This window comes from Acinonyx jubatus, chromosome A3 (assembly GCF_027475565.1).
Source record: "Acinonyx jubatus isolate Ajub_Pintada_27869175 chromosome A3, VMU_Ajub_asm_v1.0, whole genome shotgun sequence".
NCBI lineage: Eukaryota > Metazoa > Chordata > Mammalia > Carnivora > Felidae > Acinonyx > Acinonyx jubatus.
Window position 1 is genome coordinate 15782155 of NC_069388.1, and position 17050 is coordinate 15799204.

Consider the following 17050-nt stretch of genomic DNA (forward strand, 5'->3'; position numbering starts at 1 on the left):
TTTCAGGGAAAGAGAAAAGATGAAAGGAAAGAAAAGAAGGAAGGGAGGAAGTAGGGAGAGGAGGAAGGGAGGAGGGGACAGAAGGGAAAGGAGAAAAAGGACAGAACCAAGCCCCTGGAGCCCATGTGCCTTGTCAAGGCACATCAGCTCTCTGAACCTGGTTTTCCTCGTCTGGGAAACAGCGAATGCAAACAGCCTCTCCCAGTTGTTGTCCTGCAGAGGGAGGCTGTGAATGTAGGGCACACCACAGGAGAAGTGTGACAGAGGGTCTGGAGCATCGGGGGCAGAGGGAGGGGCGGACTGTACCTGGGTCAAAGAAGATGATGGCTTTGAGGCAGGCATACTCATTGTCATCTATCTGCAGCTCCTGGAAGGGCAGCACCAGCTCGTCGAGGATGCGCACGGACACCCGGCTCATCTCTGCCAGCTCCGGGCAGTGCCGAGGGACGATGTAGTCATTGCCTGGGTGGGTTGGGAAGGAAAGGGGATCTGGACACCCCCTTGGGTGTACCCTTCTCCCCAGCTTTGCGTAGGCCCTGTCCTTTGCAGCTGCAATGCAACTGGTGCCCATGGGAGAAGGCCCCATGGGGATTATCATGCCCATTTCACAGATGAAGAAATGGAGGCCCAGATGAAAGGAATGAGTTGCTTGAAGTCATCAGACTGGGCCTGGAGCCTGGCTTTCTAGGAGCCTTTCACATCACCCGTGCTCCATTCTCTGACATGACCCATAAGAGTAGTGACATTCAAGGGCCACTTAGGAGGCAACAACACATCAAGGTTAAGGGACCAGATTCTAGAACTAGACTGCCTGGGGTTGAAATCCAGTTCCACCACTAGCTAACCATACATATTTGGATAAATTACTTTCTGTGCTTCAGTTTTTTTCATCTGCAAAATGGGGATAAATAACAGAGCCTACCTCCTAGGGTCGTTGTATTAAAGGAGTAGTGTTTGTAAAGAGTTAAGACTAGGATCTGGCCCATAGTGTGATCTATACGAGCATCTAAAATAATAAATAAACACGCCATGGGAGCAGACGTGACATAGGCCAAGGTTTGTGCCATTCCTGGCTGCGTCTTGCCCCTGCTCCAGAAAGCACTCAGAGTGCAAGGGCAATTCCAGGGATAACCCCTACTGTGCTCTAACTTTAACCTTGGAGGCCTTCCTTGCCTGGTGTCCACACTTCTTGCATCTGAGTAGAGGATCCAGATGGGAACACTGGGAAAAGTCTATTCCCTTTTTTTTTTTTAATGTTTACTTATTTATTTTGAGAGAGAGAGAGAGAGAGAGAGAGAGAGAGAGAGAGAGAGAGAGAGAAAACGAGACCAAGCAAGCAGAGGAGGGGCAGAAAGGGAGGAAGAGAGAGAATCCCAAGCAAGGCTCCACACTGTCAGTGCAGAGCCTGACATGGGGCTCAATCTCACAAACCTTGAGATCATGACCTGAGCCAAGATCAAGAGTCAAATGCTTAACTGACTGAGCCACCCAGGTGCCCTGGGAAGAGGCTACTCTTGATCTTTCTCCCTTGCCCCTGCATGCCACCTTGGAAGTCTCCTGTGCCCGGGTACATTCCATACTGGGCATGCCCTCCGCAGAGCCCTGGCTGGGGCAGGCAGCCTGCTTACCTAGAAGCAGAACGTCCTTGAACACCATGGATCGCTTGGTGGCTCCAAGCAGCAGGTGCTCACCGGCGTGGGCTCTGAGCAGGGCCACCTGGAAGAGAAAAGGGATGGTGTCTGGCCGTGGTACTCCTGAAAAGCTGTCTGCACCCCCTGGAAAGTTGCTCCTAGCTGTCTGCACCCCCTGGAAAGTTGCTCCTAGCCAACTCAGTCACCCTGGGAAAGCTGGCTTAATGCTTCCCTTGCCTTTACCTGCCTGAACTACAATAAAAGGGCTTCAGAAAGCTGTCACCTTCCTCCCACAATGGAGAAAACCTGGAAAAGGTTCAACAGGAACCTGGAAGGGAAAAGAACATGCACTCAGAGCTAGGAGGCCAGATGCTAACTTTATCTTTGAACTGCTGTGGCCTTGGGCAAGCTGCCTCTTCCCTCTGGGCCTTGTTTCTGTGCCTGATGAAACTTAACAACATTCTGGGTGTTTTTGTTTTTGTTTTTGCAGCAGAGTTTCATTAGACCCTCAAGAGGGTCTATGAGCCAGGAAGTTCTAAAACCGTAGGTCCCGAACTCCTACCCGTGGACCAGCTACGGAAGATTATGAAGAGTATTTTGTAACATGCAGATTCTTAGGCTCTACTCCCAGAGATTCTGAGTCTGTAAAAGTGGGCCCAAGGATCTGTATTTAACAAGCTCCCCAGTGATTCTGATGTGCAGTTGTGTCTGGGAAATCCCTACTCTGGAAGATCTCCAGGGTACCTGCTCACTTGACATTGTAAGATTCTAGGATTCTGAGAGTGAGTTCCAAGCATTTGGACATGGGTGTTGGTTCCCAAAGCAAAGGCATGAGCACTGGTCCTTGGCAGGGGATGGGCTTGACATATTCCTTCCCTGCAGAGAAGACAAAGCAGCTTTGGAAGACTGAAGTCCGAGGCAGGGGCCCGGCCAGGAGGACACTGGCAGTCCTTTCCGAACCATCTGCTTTGGTGTTTATGTCAGGCCCAGAGGATGGGAAAAACGGCAGCTGGTGAAGATAGTCACAGGCCGGTCGCCTCAACGATCTTGTCTGCAAGGTTGGATTGGGGAATTTTGGAGACTTTTTTAGCAGGCTAAACTAAGCGACAGACACTTCTTAGGAAGGAAGGACAAGACAGATGGAGGGAGGTGAGAGTCACGTGATAAAGAGATATGGGACAAGAGGGGCTACACTGGGTGGGGAGGGCAGAGAAATTCTAAGGAGGCGAAATTGTCTAGGGCATGGAAGGCAGCTGGCACACAATAAACCGTCAATAAATATTTATTTGAAAGAAGAAAGGAAGGAATGGGTGAAGGGATGAATGAATGAATGAATGAATGAGCAAATTAGTTAACTTCCTTTCTAGATCCAGCCCCTCCTGGGCAGCCACCAGCTCTTCTTCATCTATTCTCCCATGATCACACCTTATGAGGGTGACAAGAAAAGAGGAGAATGGTAAAGAGGCCTGCAGGTGAGTTCACGTTCTACGACCAGGACAAAGGAGGCCAAGGATGCTTATTATCAAGCACCTCCCATTCTCGAGGTGCTGTGGAGGGCTTTCGCCACCGACCCCAGTGACTCTCAAACCGAGGGGGCAAGAGACCTGCAGTCAGATCCCAGCCCTGTGGCTGCCTTGCTCTGCGACCTGGGGCAGACCGCTTTCCCTCTCTAGACCTTAGCCCCTGTATTCAATGCTACCCAGCCTCCTGGGTTTCAATGGATTGGTGCCCAAAACAAATGAAGAAGCAAACAAACTTGGAAAGTGGCTCCTGGAGCAATGTTGACAGATTTGGGGTGTCCTTTGGAGGACAGTGTCCCCCAACTCTCCCACGTGTGTCCCAACTATCTTGGGCAAGATGGGCTCCTTATACACCATGAATGGGGAGCTGGGAGCCCTCCTGACATGGCAGCTATTCTGGGGGTGGGCAGGCAGGGGGTGCGGGGATGTTAATGATTGTCCTGCGTTGCTGGCCACCCATCACTGCTCTCTAAGAATGCTCTGAGCCCCAGCCAGGGAGGTTTGGGTGGGAAATTGAGGTTAACAATTGCTCAGCTTGGGGGTATCTTATTGCCCTGCTGAGCCCCTGGGAAGGAGCAGAAGGGATTAAACATTAATATAGACTCTCCAGCAGAGGAGACCAGGGCCAGCACATAAGGAACAGGGGTAAAGGCAGGGACAACTCGGCCAAGATCCCTGGCCTGTTATCCTTCCCAAAGTGGGGAGGGATCTATGGGACAGAGCATCCAATCCAGGTCCCAGTGTGAAGGTGAGGACCAGCCACACCAGTGTTTCCACAGTGTGTCGACCCTAACATACAAATAGGTGCTCCAGGAGAGTCTGGGGGTCAGGGGAGTTTGAGAAGCCCTGGGTTTCACAAAGTTCAGTTTCACAAAGTTCAGTTTCACAAAGTTCAGTTCACAAAGTTCACTTCTCAGAAACTTTAATAGACTAACATACATTGCCAATGTTTTGTGCAAATGTGCACACCAGAGAAGCAAATGCACCAGGAGCTGAGGTCTGGGGCGCTGTCCACTGGTGCCCCTGAGCTCCCTCCCAGCTGAGAAGGTGACCCAGTCTAGCAACCCTTTCCCAGAAAGTGTCTGCAGAGGCCTAGGGGGTGCCTAGTCAGGAGCCATCATTTGCAATATCTCTGAAACTCACCTGTCCTCAGAAATGTACTCATGCCTCCCTGGGACCTTTTCGGTATTCCAAAGAATGTACATGGGAAATAAAATGCTGAGTGAAACCATCTTGGTGGGATACAAGAAAGTGACACTTAGGGAGGCCAGCTGCGGCCTGGGCACAATGGAGGTGCTCCGTTACATGATCATTTCAAATAGTGATGTCTTTAATTTTTTATGAAGCAGATATTATAATTCCCACTTTACAGATAAGAAAACTGAGGCTCAGAGAGAGGAAGCAATTTGCCCAAGATCACACAAAGCACCAGTCTTAGAGCCAGGGCTCAAGCTCAAATCTCCTGATCCCTGGCTCTGGGGCCCTGTCAACATGTCCCCAGGAGACCTGTCTCATGCAGGAGTGCAGTGGCTAGAAGCCTGGACTTTGGAGCTTGACCGCCAAAGCACACTTGCATGCACAGTGTTCTAATCCCAGCTGTGCTGGGTACTAGCTGTGTGACCTTGAGCAGGTTACTTAAGCTCTCTGTGCCCCAGTTTCATCACCTATAAGATGGGGATGATAATAGTACCTATCTCATAGGGCTGTTGGATGGATTAAATGAGTTAATATTTGTATAGTGATTTAAACAGCTCGAGACACACACAAGCACCATGTGTGTTTTGTTAAATAAAATCAAACCAGTCCAAGGCTATATCCCAGGTGGGCCAGCAGGATCTACCTGCCCAATGCCCCCACTGCCCACAGACCATGTCTCCTCTCACCTGGTCATCCAGAGGGAGCTCGCAGAAAGCAGGAATGTACTTGGCCCACTCAACGAGCACCAGCAACTGCTCCTTCATGGACTCACACACATCTGCGATGCTGGCGATCTTTTTCGCCCGAATGTCCCCGTTGATCCCGGAGACGGGGGAGGTGATCTGGGGGAAGAGAAGGAAAATGCTGAGGATGGCCAAGCCCTCCTACAGTCTCTGTCCTCTGCACAGAGCGCCCTCCCCGCAGATAGTTTCCAGGTCTGCAAAAGGGGAGATGGACTACAGATGCCTTCTAGGCTCCGGAGGAAGCTCAGAGGCAGGTGGAGAGCAGAAAGGATGCTGAAGAAGTCAGCTATGAGGGAGGAGGGCTTCCCCCGGGCCTTCACCTGCTGCCCAATTCCCAATGTCAGCTTCTTAGAACCCCAAGGAGACTCTCGGCCCTACAGGAGAAGCAGGGCAAAAATCATCATCCTCATCTGATGGGTAAAGAAACCAGCCCAGAGAGGTGCTGTGACTTGGCCAAGGTCACAGAGCAGGGGACGGGCTGAGCCCCAGTTTGCTAATCTGTCTGCTTGTGCACTAATCTGTTCTCTTAGGGATCAGGTGATCTCAGGCCCTCATGACAGTAAACTCTGCTTGGCCTGCAGAACGCATGCATGCAAAGGGACGGACTAGAAAGTGCCACAGTGTGCCAGACCTGAGTTTGAGTTCTGCCTTTGCTACTCAACTGGCTGTGTGACACTGGACTCGGTTTCCCTTCTGTGATATCCCAGGACCCTTCTAGCTGTTGTTTCAGGACCTGGCTGGAGAGGACAGGGGTGGAGGTGAGACCCCTCCTTGGTGTGGGGGATCCCCAGGTGGGTGGAGGGTCGTCCCAGTACCTGCTGGGACAGGACCTCGGCCTGCAACAATGCATTGATGGAGGGCAGGCTGCTGTCCTCGTAGCTTGATCGGCGAGTGCTGATCCGGTCCCGCTCATTTTGCACAGCTGGGAGGAGGAGAGAGCGATGAGAGGGAGGCCAGGGATGGGGTGGAGGGGAGGGTGGTCCCCTGACTGCTGAGGAGCGGGTGAGGCGTGAAGGGAGAGAGCTCGACCCAGCAGGAGATACTGCAGGGCTGAACTGGAGTAAAGGAAACACGGTTGGAGGTGGGAATAGGAGGGAGCGCCCAGGGGGCAGAGCCCGGCTCAGCGTGTGGGAATGAGGAGAGATGCATTCCAACCCAGCACGTGGGAGAAACTTCGAAGCACCAGAACTGCCCCCAACACAATGGGGTGCTGAGGGAGTGATCCACCCGTCCCTGGATGGATGCAACACAGTGATGCCTTGGAGAGGGTTTAAGATGGGTCTTGAGTATTGAAGAGGGGATCTGTCTAGATGACAGATGTTTAAGCTCTGTTTTGGAGAAGGGTCCCTTTTTTCCCAGATGAAAGTGGGTAAAATAAGCAAAAAATGCCTCTGGGTGACACAGAGATGGCCCAGGGGTTCCTGAACACGGAGACAGAAGGCCTGGAAAAGGGGATCTGGAGGCCCCCACCTGCCTGGCACGTGCTCCAGGCTAACCTCAGAGACAGCAAGAAGCAGCCCTGGGCCCCTCCCGTCCCACCGGTGCACTCTCCTCCAGGAACTCAGAGATCTGGGCCTCCACCTACCGGGGCCCCCACACCTCCCTGCACATCCCCATCCGTGTCAGTCCCGGCCTAAGATTTAAGATGGACCTTCTGTTGCCCTGGCCATCCCCTAGAGTCCAAGAGGCCTCACTGTGGAACGAGGCTTTGCTGAAGCTGGCAGGAGGGAGCACGAGGCGGCCGGAGACCTGGGTGGCTGTCTGGAATTTGCCACTTACTCTGTGTGCTGGTAGAAATCAAGTCCTCTCTTGGGGCCTCGGTTTCCCCATCTCTAAACTTTTTCCCTCCCAGACCCACTCCTCTTCAGACTTGCCCACGTCAGGAATAGGCTAGTTTATTCTTCCTCTCCCAGCCTGGGAGTCCTCTCTTTATTTCACAGGCCGCCTCTGCTCACGCCCACGTGCTGTCCAGAATCCCCACAGAGTCCACGCACGCCCCGCCCCCCGCTCCAGTCTGGACCCTGCTATGTCTTCCCTCGAGCAGCTCAGGCTCTCCTCCCTGGTCTCTTTGCTTTTGGCCTCGCCTTGACCGTCTGGGCACCTCGCAGAAGACGAGGGGATCCGCTAACACTGAACTCAGTCACAATCCCCCACTGCTCAAAACCAGTGATTCCCCAGCCCACACGGAATGAAGCCACAACCCCTACTGTGGCCCCTCTTCTCGGGTCCCACTCCACCCGCTCTCGCTCAGCACCTCTGCCAAGGATTCTGACCCCACCCCCCAGCTTAGCCTCTTGACTTCTCGCCTGGTTCCGTGCCAATGTCACCTTCCCAGAGACACCCTCTCTGACCACCCTGCCCGACGTGGCATCCCTCCCTCATGCTCTGCCCTTTATTTACACTGCTTCACTTTTCTTTGGGGCCCTTATTGTAGAATCCTTTGTTCATTCTTTACTCTCTGTCCCTCAATGGGAAGGAAAGCTCCAGAACGCTAGCACTATGGTCCTGTTCGCTGCCGTAGCCCCAGTGACTAGAACGCAGCTTGGCACACAGTGGGTGCTCAGTACGTGTTTGTCAGGTGAATGCAACAAGTTCTGGTTCCCAGTTGGGCCCGATGCCCTCTCTCTCCGCGGGACCCCCACATTGCAGCCATCCAGCTTCCTCTCGATTTCACACAGTCTTGAAGTCGGAGAATGAAAATCAAAGAGTCTGAACGGAGCCCCGGAGTGGGTGGGGTATGACCGATGTCCCAGGTAAGAAATCTCTCCTGCGACCCACCTCCCGGGAGAGGACCGGCTCCTGGGACTGCTCCCCTGCACACGTGGTGGCCCTGCCCGCCGCCGACACCCCTCCCATGGCTGCCAGCGCCCGCACCCACCAGGGCGCCGAGTGGAGGCGGGCCCAATAAAAGGGCCGCTGTCAGCAGCTGCGGATTGGGCTCCTCAAGGTTAGCCGGTGTTATCAGTGCCCAGCGAGAGCTCAGTCACGGAATGATGTTTTCCAAATGTTTGCTCAGTATTAGCAGGGTCGGGGACCTAATGTAACTTCTATTGAATATTAACCGACCCGGCCAGAGGCAGAGAGGAGGATGAGCCTGTCTTCCCAGAGAACCCCTGGACGGGGCCCATGGGGGGCTGGGCTGGGGTTCAGAGGAAAGACCCATCAGACCGCCCCGGCCCACCACCAACCTGTACCTGCTGCACCCACCCTTGGCCCAGCTTCCTGAGTGGGCTTCCGTCCAGGAGCTGGGTATTTGTCCCGGGTCTGCCAGTCAAGACCCAGGTAGGTGTTGTCTCAGGTTATAGGAGAGAATTCAAGACCTGCTGTTGGGCCCACTGACCCCCAGCTTTCTCCCCAGAGTCTTCGACCCTTCAGGGAACCCACTTCTGGCCACCATGGAATAACCTCTGGCCAAGACTCACAGGCCTGTGGGATTTGGAGCCCTTCCCTGTGGTCAAGAGGAAGTTTCAGGAACCTAGACCAGAGAAGATGCCTCCAGGCTGAGCCTCCCAATGTCCATCCAGGGATCTTGGTGTCTGCCCAGCTCAGGGGAGCCCAAGTTCTAGTCCTGACCCCACCCAATCATGTCACCTGTCTGGCTTGAATTTCCCCATCTGTAAAGTAGGGAGGGGGTAGATTTGACGCCCTTGCACACGCCTGGCCGGTCCGTAAATCCTGTGTTTGCAGCAAATGCTTTCCTGTCATCAGGGACCACTTTTGGGTTTCAATTCCTGAATCCTAAGGCCATCAAAGAAGAGAAATGAAAACTTGTCCCAAGTCTCTGGATCACGGAGGCTTCCACTGAGAATCTCTCTTGGTTTTGAGGACTTCCCAGCAGGCTGACGAGGGGTGTTGGGACTAGCAGACTTGGGTAGACCTGGTAATCCTCTTTCTTCCCAGAGCTTGACGGTGACAGCAACTGACTACTTTTCTGCCCTGGCCTAGTCTCGAAGCAACCAAGCTACTGCATGCATCATGATCTTCCGGTTGACCAAGGCGTACAAATAAGCATCAACATCTACAGGCCGACACTCACCTGCCATCAGCCAATCTTCCCATCCTCCTGGCATAAAGCTGCCTTCCCTGAGCCATAAAGCACTGGCTATTTTCAAGGTTACGCCAAGGCAGAATGGCCTGGAGCTCCCCTTTCCCTTCCAGGAGCCAGGACACGGGTCTGCTGTCTCCTTGGCAGCTCAAGGGGAGGACCAGGGAACAAACACACATGTCCCCATGGGGAGTGGTACATCAGTGAGTGTGTAGCTGGACTCACAGAGCTGGAAGGCACCATTATCACCTTCCTCACCTTATAGATGGGAAAACCAGAGTCCAGAAGGAATGTCCCTGGAGTGACACCCATGCCAACGCCTCTGGAGGTTTAGCAAGAGACACATATGAAGACTGAACACATGCAGGCACCAGGCCACATACAGCCCAGGAAGGCTGTCGATCCTTCTGCTGCCTGCCTGTCATAAGGCCTGAAACTTTACCATGAGACATCCACGCTCTCGAACTTGAAACCTTAGGCTGTTGGGGAGTAAAACCACCGGCTGTGAGAACCATAGACCACGAGGCCCCTAGACTGCAGTTCTCAGGCTTGTCCTTGCCTCCAGCTGCTCATCCACATGCCACAGTCCCGCCTCTCACATTCCTCATTCCACAATGTGGTACCCAACTCGGAGGAGAGAGACTCGACCTCACTGAGAACTGGGTAGGGGTGGGGGGTGTCGACCTTTGAAAAAGGCCCTCCCCATCTGAGAGTCCCCGACCCCTCCCAGATCTGGGAGCTACCATGGTGGAGTTGGCAATAGGAGGGGACCTTGGGGACCACCCACTGCTTCATAGGGGTCAGCAGGCCCAACTCCCTAACAGGACTCATGAGCAAGTCCCCTCAGGGGTGGCATGCAGAAATATGTCCTAGGGAGGGGTCGGGGAGAACAGGGGCTCCGAGGCAGAGACGGGGAGGGGTGCCCTCCCTTCGCTTGGGCGAAGTCGGCTTGGGCAGGCTGGTCCCAGCTTCCTGCCCTGGGGTGCGGTGTGTCGGGGGGTGTCATATAGGACCGGACGGGGGGCTGGGTGTGCCACACGGCTGCAGGCTAGGGGTGAAGGTCTGGTGCCCGAGCTGGGGAAGGGGAGAGGAGGGGAGAAGGAGATGAAGAAGTTAAAGGATTTTTGCTTCCTGAGCTCAGGCTGCCAACATTTTAAATGTTCCTGAGGCCTGGAGGTCATAAAGGAAGCAGCGTTGAGGGACCACGAGACAGCACTGAACTCTAGTCTGGAGCACTGGGTGCAAACCTCGGATCTTGCACTGACAAGCTGTGTGGCCTTAGGCAAGTTGCTGAACCACTCTGGGCCTCGGTTCCCTCCTCCAGGAAGAGGGGGAATGACAATTCCCCGGCCACCTAGGGTGCCACGTCATCACACGTGGAAAAGCCCAGCCCAGTGACTGGCATCTGCTGGTGGCAGGAGGCCTGGAAAGACCTTAATAAACATGCTCTGGTCTTCCCCTCTGCCTCCACCCAGGTCAAGTCTGACACCTCGCTCCCATTCCCTAAAACATGAAAACTTTGGGCCACCTGATATTCAACACTGAAAACTAAGGAACGGGTGCACCTGTCCCTGGGACCGGAAGCTCAGGAAGAAAGCCCCCACCTCCCACCCCACGCTGTCCACATTTGCTGAGTCTGCATGGTGGATACGTGGACGTGTGTAATGTCATTCTCTGCTCTCTTCCTGTTCGAAATAGTATATTAAGAGAAAACGCCCAAATGGGCTTCCCGTGGCGGTGAGGCAGGTACGGGTGGTGACGGCTGGGAACCTGAGCGCCCCAGAGTGCGAGTTTATCTCTTCCAATCTTTCTCAAGACCAAGCCCAGCCCCTCCCTGTGGTCAGATTGCCAGGCCCTCCCTCCTCTCAGCCATTAGCCATTCACCCTGGAGCCTGTCGCCGAGTCATAAAGTGTGGCCGCAGTTGTAAATGACTGTCCAGGACTGCGGGTGTGGGTGGGGCGGTGGGGTGGGAGGGGGAGGGCCGAGGCTCACCTTCCTTCTTCATGCCAGCCCGGAAGCACTTCTTGAGCCTGCAGTAGCGGCACTGGTTCCTCTTGTCTTTGTCCACCACGCATTGCCGACTAAATCTGAAGAGGGCTTGGATGGTTGGATGGAGAAGGGACGGCCCTCCCATCCCAGGACTGAACTAGAACCCTGGCCACCTGTTGACTCCCAGCCTCCTCGCCTCCATCACAGGAGCTATGTGAACCACGAGAAAGGCCCTATGGACTCTCTGAGAATCCAATCCTGACCGGCTGAACGTGGGAAAACTGAGGCTCAGAGAGGTGACCTGTAGCCCAGGATCGCTCAACCTGGTGGTAGAACTGAGTTTGGAAACTCTAGCCCCTTGAATACCAGGGCACTGCTATCACAGAATGTGATAGAGCCCACAGCAGGCTCCTGGTTATGGTTCAGAGTCAATACTTGATTCACATAAGTGACTCTCTGGAGGGGACACAAACAGAGGCAGTGCCCCACAGGGGTTATGGGTGGAGCCCTGAGTATCATCCTGGGCTCTGCCATTCATTCAAGCTGGATGACCTTGGACAAATTCCTGGCCCTCTCCAAGCCACAGCTTCCTCATCTATAAAATGGGAAGAATAATAGTCACCATGTCAGAGGGGTGTTGACAGGTAGAAATAAGATAATATGTGGACGGGGCTTGGCACAGCGTCAGCACATTTGGTCATAACCGAATGCCATTATTTTATTATTGTTGTTTCTCACCATGGGAGATGCTTTTGAAGGCAGGATCCCGAGGAAGGCTTTGGGAAGCCCTTGGGGTATATGGAAAGGCCTGGGGCCAATCCCCTATTTGCCCCAGGAAAAGCATCGGGTTGAGGGATGGGCCCCATCCTCTGAGGCTTCACAGTGGGCTTGATCCCAAGCCTCATGGATCCTCATTTGCTAAATAAGAAAAGTAACAATGGGCTTGCGGGGCCAGTTAAATACATGCAAAGATTCAGTTTGTCTGGCATATAGTAAGTGCTCAGTAAAGGGCAGCTGGTAGCTTTATGCTCAGTAAATGAGGTTCCTAGAATGGATGTTCCCATTTGGATCCCCAAGGCCTAAGAAACCAGAAGAAGCTTTAAGTCCTCAGAAGGAGGTTGTTTCTGGGACCTAGTCTGGGAGTAGACAAACTGGGGAACATCATTAGCTCAAGTGGACCCACTTTCCAGCTAGAGAAATCAAGGCTCCAAGCAGGGGCTCCTCACCTGCAGGAGTACATGTGGTTCTTTCTCACACTCCTCCGGAAGAAGCCCTTGCAACCGTCACAGCTGGAGGCACCGTAGTGTTTCCCTGTGGCCCGGTCCCCACAGATGGCGCACAGGGCGCTGACACCCAGGCTGTTGGGTGCGTTGAGGTTGGCACCTTCTGATGGGGATGTGTCTGCACCAGAGAAGACAAGAGTGAGAGCTCAGGAGGGACAGAAATTCACGTCCCAGAGGCCTTGCACCACTGGTGGTTTAGATTCAGAAACCAATATGAGCGTTGTGGGGATCTCCCCCCGGGGCTTCAGCCTCATTCAGACCGAGGTTCCCACTCCCCCAGTGACCTTGGGCAAGTCCCTTGGCATGCGGAATGCCCGTTTTGCATCATTACTTAGGGATGGTTGTGACACTGACTTCACAGAGTCCTTTGTGAGGACCTGTTTCTCCCCAAGGTGGAGAGAGCTGGGCCCAGCTTTCTCTGGGAAGTAATGAAAACCTGGCCACCGGCTCCAATGCATCTGACCCTTACAGACCGTGACTGACGGGGCCGAGGGGGCTGTGGAAGGGACAAACACACCGTAGCATCTACTCAGGCCCTGCTCAGGTCCTGTCCCTCATTTCTCAATGTACCCACACGCCTTGCGAACTGTCCCGGGGAACAGGAAGACACGCACCACAGTGGCCCATTTGTCCTGCTGGGAGGGTCGTGGCAAGGATCTGGGTACCTCTAGAATATGTCCTGTCCCAGAGGCAAAATCTACTGCATCTCTATAAATCTGAGAAGGGGGATACGAGGCAAGTGGCAAAGATGGGGATGGGGTGCTTGGAGTCCTGGGTGCTACTGCTGATGCTGCTGCTAACTCACCTGTGACTTTGGACAAATTCCTTTCCCTCGCTTCAAGTCGTACTGGGCCTCAGTTTCCCTAACTGTAAAAGGTGGTGGTTCGACTGGTCTGGTTGTTTCCAATTTTTTTTTTTGTTAATTTCATTAGCTGAAGCATATTTTTGTAAGCAAATCTTCCACCTCTTGGAGAAGATACTAAATGCCATGGGCCATCTCCCCAGAAAAACGCGTGCATATGTACACCACACAGTCAGGCGCGCACATGTGTCTGCATAGAAACCTTGAATCTGACCTTGAGTTCCCAGGGCACACCCCACTGAGAACCGGAGAGGGGCATCGCGCTGCAGTCAAGAGCACGCGCTCTGTAGCCCTTCTGCCAAATTTAAGTCTCAGCTTGCCCACTTCTTAACCATGTGTCGTCGGCTAAGACTCCTACAAGGATTCAGTGAATCAATGTATGTGACGTGCTTCGTACATAAAAAGCACTGTATCAGCATTTGTGAAATAAAATCTTTCCTGCAAAATCAAACTTCTGGAGCAGGTGTTGAAGGTGTTGTCCAACCTCCGGGCATAAAAGGACACCGCTGCATCTTTGCTGTCGTCTGGCTGAACATCTCCTAGACCCCTGAGGGTGCCCGGGGGCGCAGCCCCCTCCACTTGGTGAATTATTCCCGGAGATGGGGATAATTGTTAAGCTGTGTCGGTGCCCTTTCTCCCTCAGCCTCACCTCCCCCAACCCCTGGGGAGATATGACCCCCACAACTCCTGGCCATTTCGGTGGAGGCTGGGGGCAGGGCTTCCTACATCCTGGGCAGAAGGGGCTGAGTGCTGCCTGGTGTATCACTTCACCCCTGGGTTCAGCTGATAGCCCCATTCTCCAAGCGAGCACACCAAGGCTCAGAAAGGACAAGTGACTTGTCCAGGGTCATCACATTTATTAAGTAGAGGAGGCAGATTTACACCCCGAGGGGTGCTGGATGACTCTGGCCAGTGCTGCTGTTGTTGGGGTGCCTGCTGAGGCCTCTGATAAACAAAGACCCTGCTGCTGCTGCTGCTGCTTCTGAATCTGGGGTGGGGGACAGCTGGGGATCTCTCCATGGAGTCCTGGAGGCACCAGCCCAGGATGTATTTAAAATGGGATCCCAACACTCAGACCCCTTCAAATGTCATAAGGAAACACAGCCCTTTCTTACAGATGCCGAACGTTCTTGAGAAGACCCATGTGGGGCCGGGATCAGTTACCAGTGCTAAGCGCCGGGTGCCTTGTCGTATTTAATCCTCTGGTTACCTCTGAGAGGCAGGCGCCATTATTTATTCCCATTTGACAGATGAGGAAACAGAAGCTCACAGAGGAAAATAGCTTGCAGAGCTCACATACTTGGGAAGGATCAATGCTAGTATCTGAGCCCAGATTCTTCTGGCTCCTGAGCTGGAGGCTGTTCTGTCTGGGGGACACCCAGTGGTGGCCTCTGCCTCAAGTGCACAGGATTCCTGGGAGGTGTAGGCTCTGAAGGGGTGATGGGGCTGGCCCCAGGGAGTAGTCTGGGGCTGGGCAATGGCCTGGAGTGTGACAGCACACAATGTCCCTGCAGGGTCACTCGACACTCTGCCTAGTGCAGAAGCTTCTTGTTTACCATTTCCTGTGTGTTGTCTCCTCAATTCCCTTATGCGGACACTCCTAAAAGGCGGCTGGCCAGCAGACCTGAGGTGATTAAGCCCATTTTACAGAAGATAGAGAGGCAGAAAGGGGATATGATATGCCCAAGGTCACACAGTGAGTGAATGGCAGGGGCAGATGAGCAGCTGGTGAGGCCGACCATGGGCAGGGCAGTCACATCTTTCTGGCCGAGCCAAAGTGACCACACGCATTACAGACCTCTGCTGAAGCCGCACAGCCATGGAAGGAAGGCAGGTGGCAGGCTGACCTCGGCCACCTGCCAGCCACCTCTCCTCTGAGGCTGGCCTAGGGCCCTTCCCCTCTAGAAGCTTCCTGGCTTCCAGGCCTCCTCCCTTCCCCTACCTCCTTGCGAAGGAGACCCTCCCACCCGATTCAGATGTGCTCTTGGTGATATGGGAGCGGATATACAAACCTGAGGAGAAACACACTCAGACAAGAAGATCTGCTCAGAGAGAAACAGACATGTGGCTGATGTGAATCTCCTTTGGAAAACGGCAATATCAAAATCCTGCATATCACGTCTGCATAATCATGTTTACCAGAGAGTACGGACACTCAGCACAGGGATGTGCACTGAGCACCTGTAGACAGGTGGGTACAAACTGGGCCACGAGACAGAACGTGCATACAGGACACGCATCCAGAAAGCACAGGGCACACGAACAGACCCACATCCGCGGCACATGTACATACGTTCACTGCTGCCTATGTACATAAGTGAGACAAACACACGTGCCCCTAGAGACATCAACAGACACAGACCCACTCGATGACCAAATACAAATGGAAATCGACATGGAACAGGCACACACGGGCACAAATACGCCAATGAATTCCCGAAGGAATGTGTCTGCCAACACGGTACACCCCCACCCAACACACTTACACAGAAACTGGTGCATGCACACCAAGAGGAAGTCATGAGCACACACACAGCACTCACTGCTGATTGGCATCTCACTGAGCAAAACTTCCCTTAAGAACTCCTTTCTTTCCTAAGTGGGGCGTTCACCCCAGGAAAGTCCCAAAGACACCCGGTTGTGTCTCCATCCAGCAACTTCAGGGACAGAAGACACCTTTCCATGTCTCGGGACCTACGCCCAAAGGGTTCGTGAAGGGGCCTAGTTGGGCCCAAGTACTGGAGCCAGATGCCAACGGGGAGCTCACGGTCGTGTCCTCACTCTCCAGTGACGCTCTGAGCAGACCTAGTTTTGAGGTAACAGGGACCAGAAGGGCCAGGCGGGAATCCCGGGGCCTACTTTCGCTGGGGACTTGCCCGCTCAGGCCTCCCGCACCCAGAATGCCTCTGGTCACTGTACCCGGGCACATTTTTTTCACCTGGCGACACCCATACTGGCCTATAGGCCCAACCTGCCATTTTCTGTCATTCTCCCCCCGGCCCAGCGTCGAGTGCCACAGACACACTCCGGTATCTGGGCATACCCGCCCCCAGTGGCACGCCTGGGTACACCTGTCCCCACCTACCATTGCCCATCGTCAACACCTGCACATTCTCGAATTCCAGGGTGGTGTAGGCTGGGTCCAGCGCGGCACTATAGTCGGCCATGTCCATGTCGACAAGGGTTTTGGAGAGGCGCATCCTCCCCTTCCACACCTCAGCCGCTTGCCCTGCCCAGGATGCCCACCCCGAAGGCTCCGGGCAGAGCCCCGGCCCCCGCCCTCCGCCCTCCCACCGCCTCCTCCCAGGGGCCCCCTCTGCCTTCCTGCGTTTCAAACCGTCCTCTGGGAGGATCTGCTGGGAGTCTTGGCCTAGCCCCTGCGAAGGGGTGGAGGCTCTGCCGGGGAGGGGTGGGGGTTAATGGTTAATCGGCTCCCCCACTGGAGGAGAGGCTGGGCGGGGCTGCAGGGATTTGGCTGTTTGTTGGCTCCCGGTGGACACCAGGGTGCTGTTACAACAGCTGGGGCCCTAACTCCCCGATATTCAGGTATGGATTTCTGTAAAACGGGCACGCTAACTCACCGGCACTCATTTGACCCCTGACTCAGCCATGCCCCCAAGTCACTGTCACCCCGAGTCCGGCATTCTAACTGATGTGCTCAGACACTGGCAGCCCACCTCCAAGATGCCCTAATTCAGTAACCTCCCAAATCAGTGACTTCTACCTTCTATGCTCTCGAGATGGAGCTGCCTTGTGGCACATGAATTAAAAACCTAAAT

General features: G+C 54.1%; 1 protein-coding gene across 6 annotated transcripts in view; it reads right to left on the reverse strand.

Moving 5' to 3' along the window:
- The window catches only part of HNF4A (hepatocyte nuclear factor 4 alpha), a 58906-nt gene that overhangs the window by 9502 nt on the left and 32354 nt on the right, over positions 1-17050 (reverse strand). For 2 of the 6 annotated variants that reach the window (XM_053199918.1, XM_027070166.2), the window contains exons 2-7: positions 12353-12527; positions 11130-11224; positions 5907-6013; positions 5035-5190; positions 1629-1716; positions 307-462 (exon numbers count right to left, since the gene is read on the reverse strand). In XM_053199918.1, coding sequence (XP_053055893.1) covers positions 307-462; positions 1629-1716; positions 5035-5190; positions 5907-6013; positions 11130-11224; positions 12353-12527 — 777 coding nt within the window. Of the gene's footprint in view, positions 1-306; positions 463-1628; positions 1717-5034; positions 5191-5906; positions 6014-11129; positions 11225-12352; positions 12528-16356; positions 16621-17050 lie in introns of those variants that run through there. The other 4 variants (XM_027070164.2, XM_027070162.2, XM_027070165.2 and 1 more) reach the window with 4 other exon arrangements.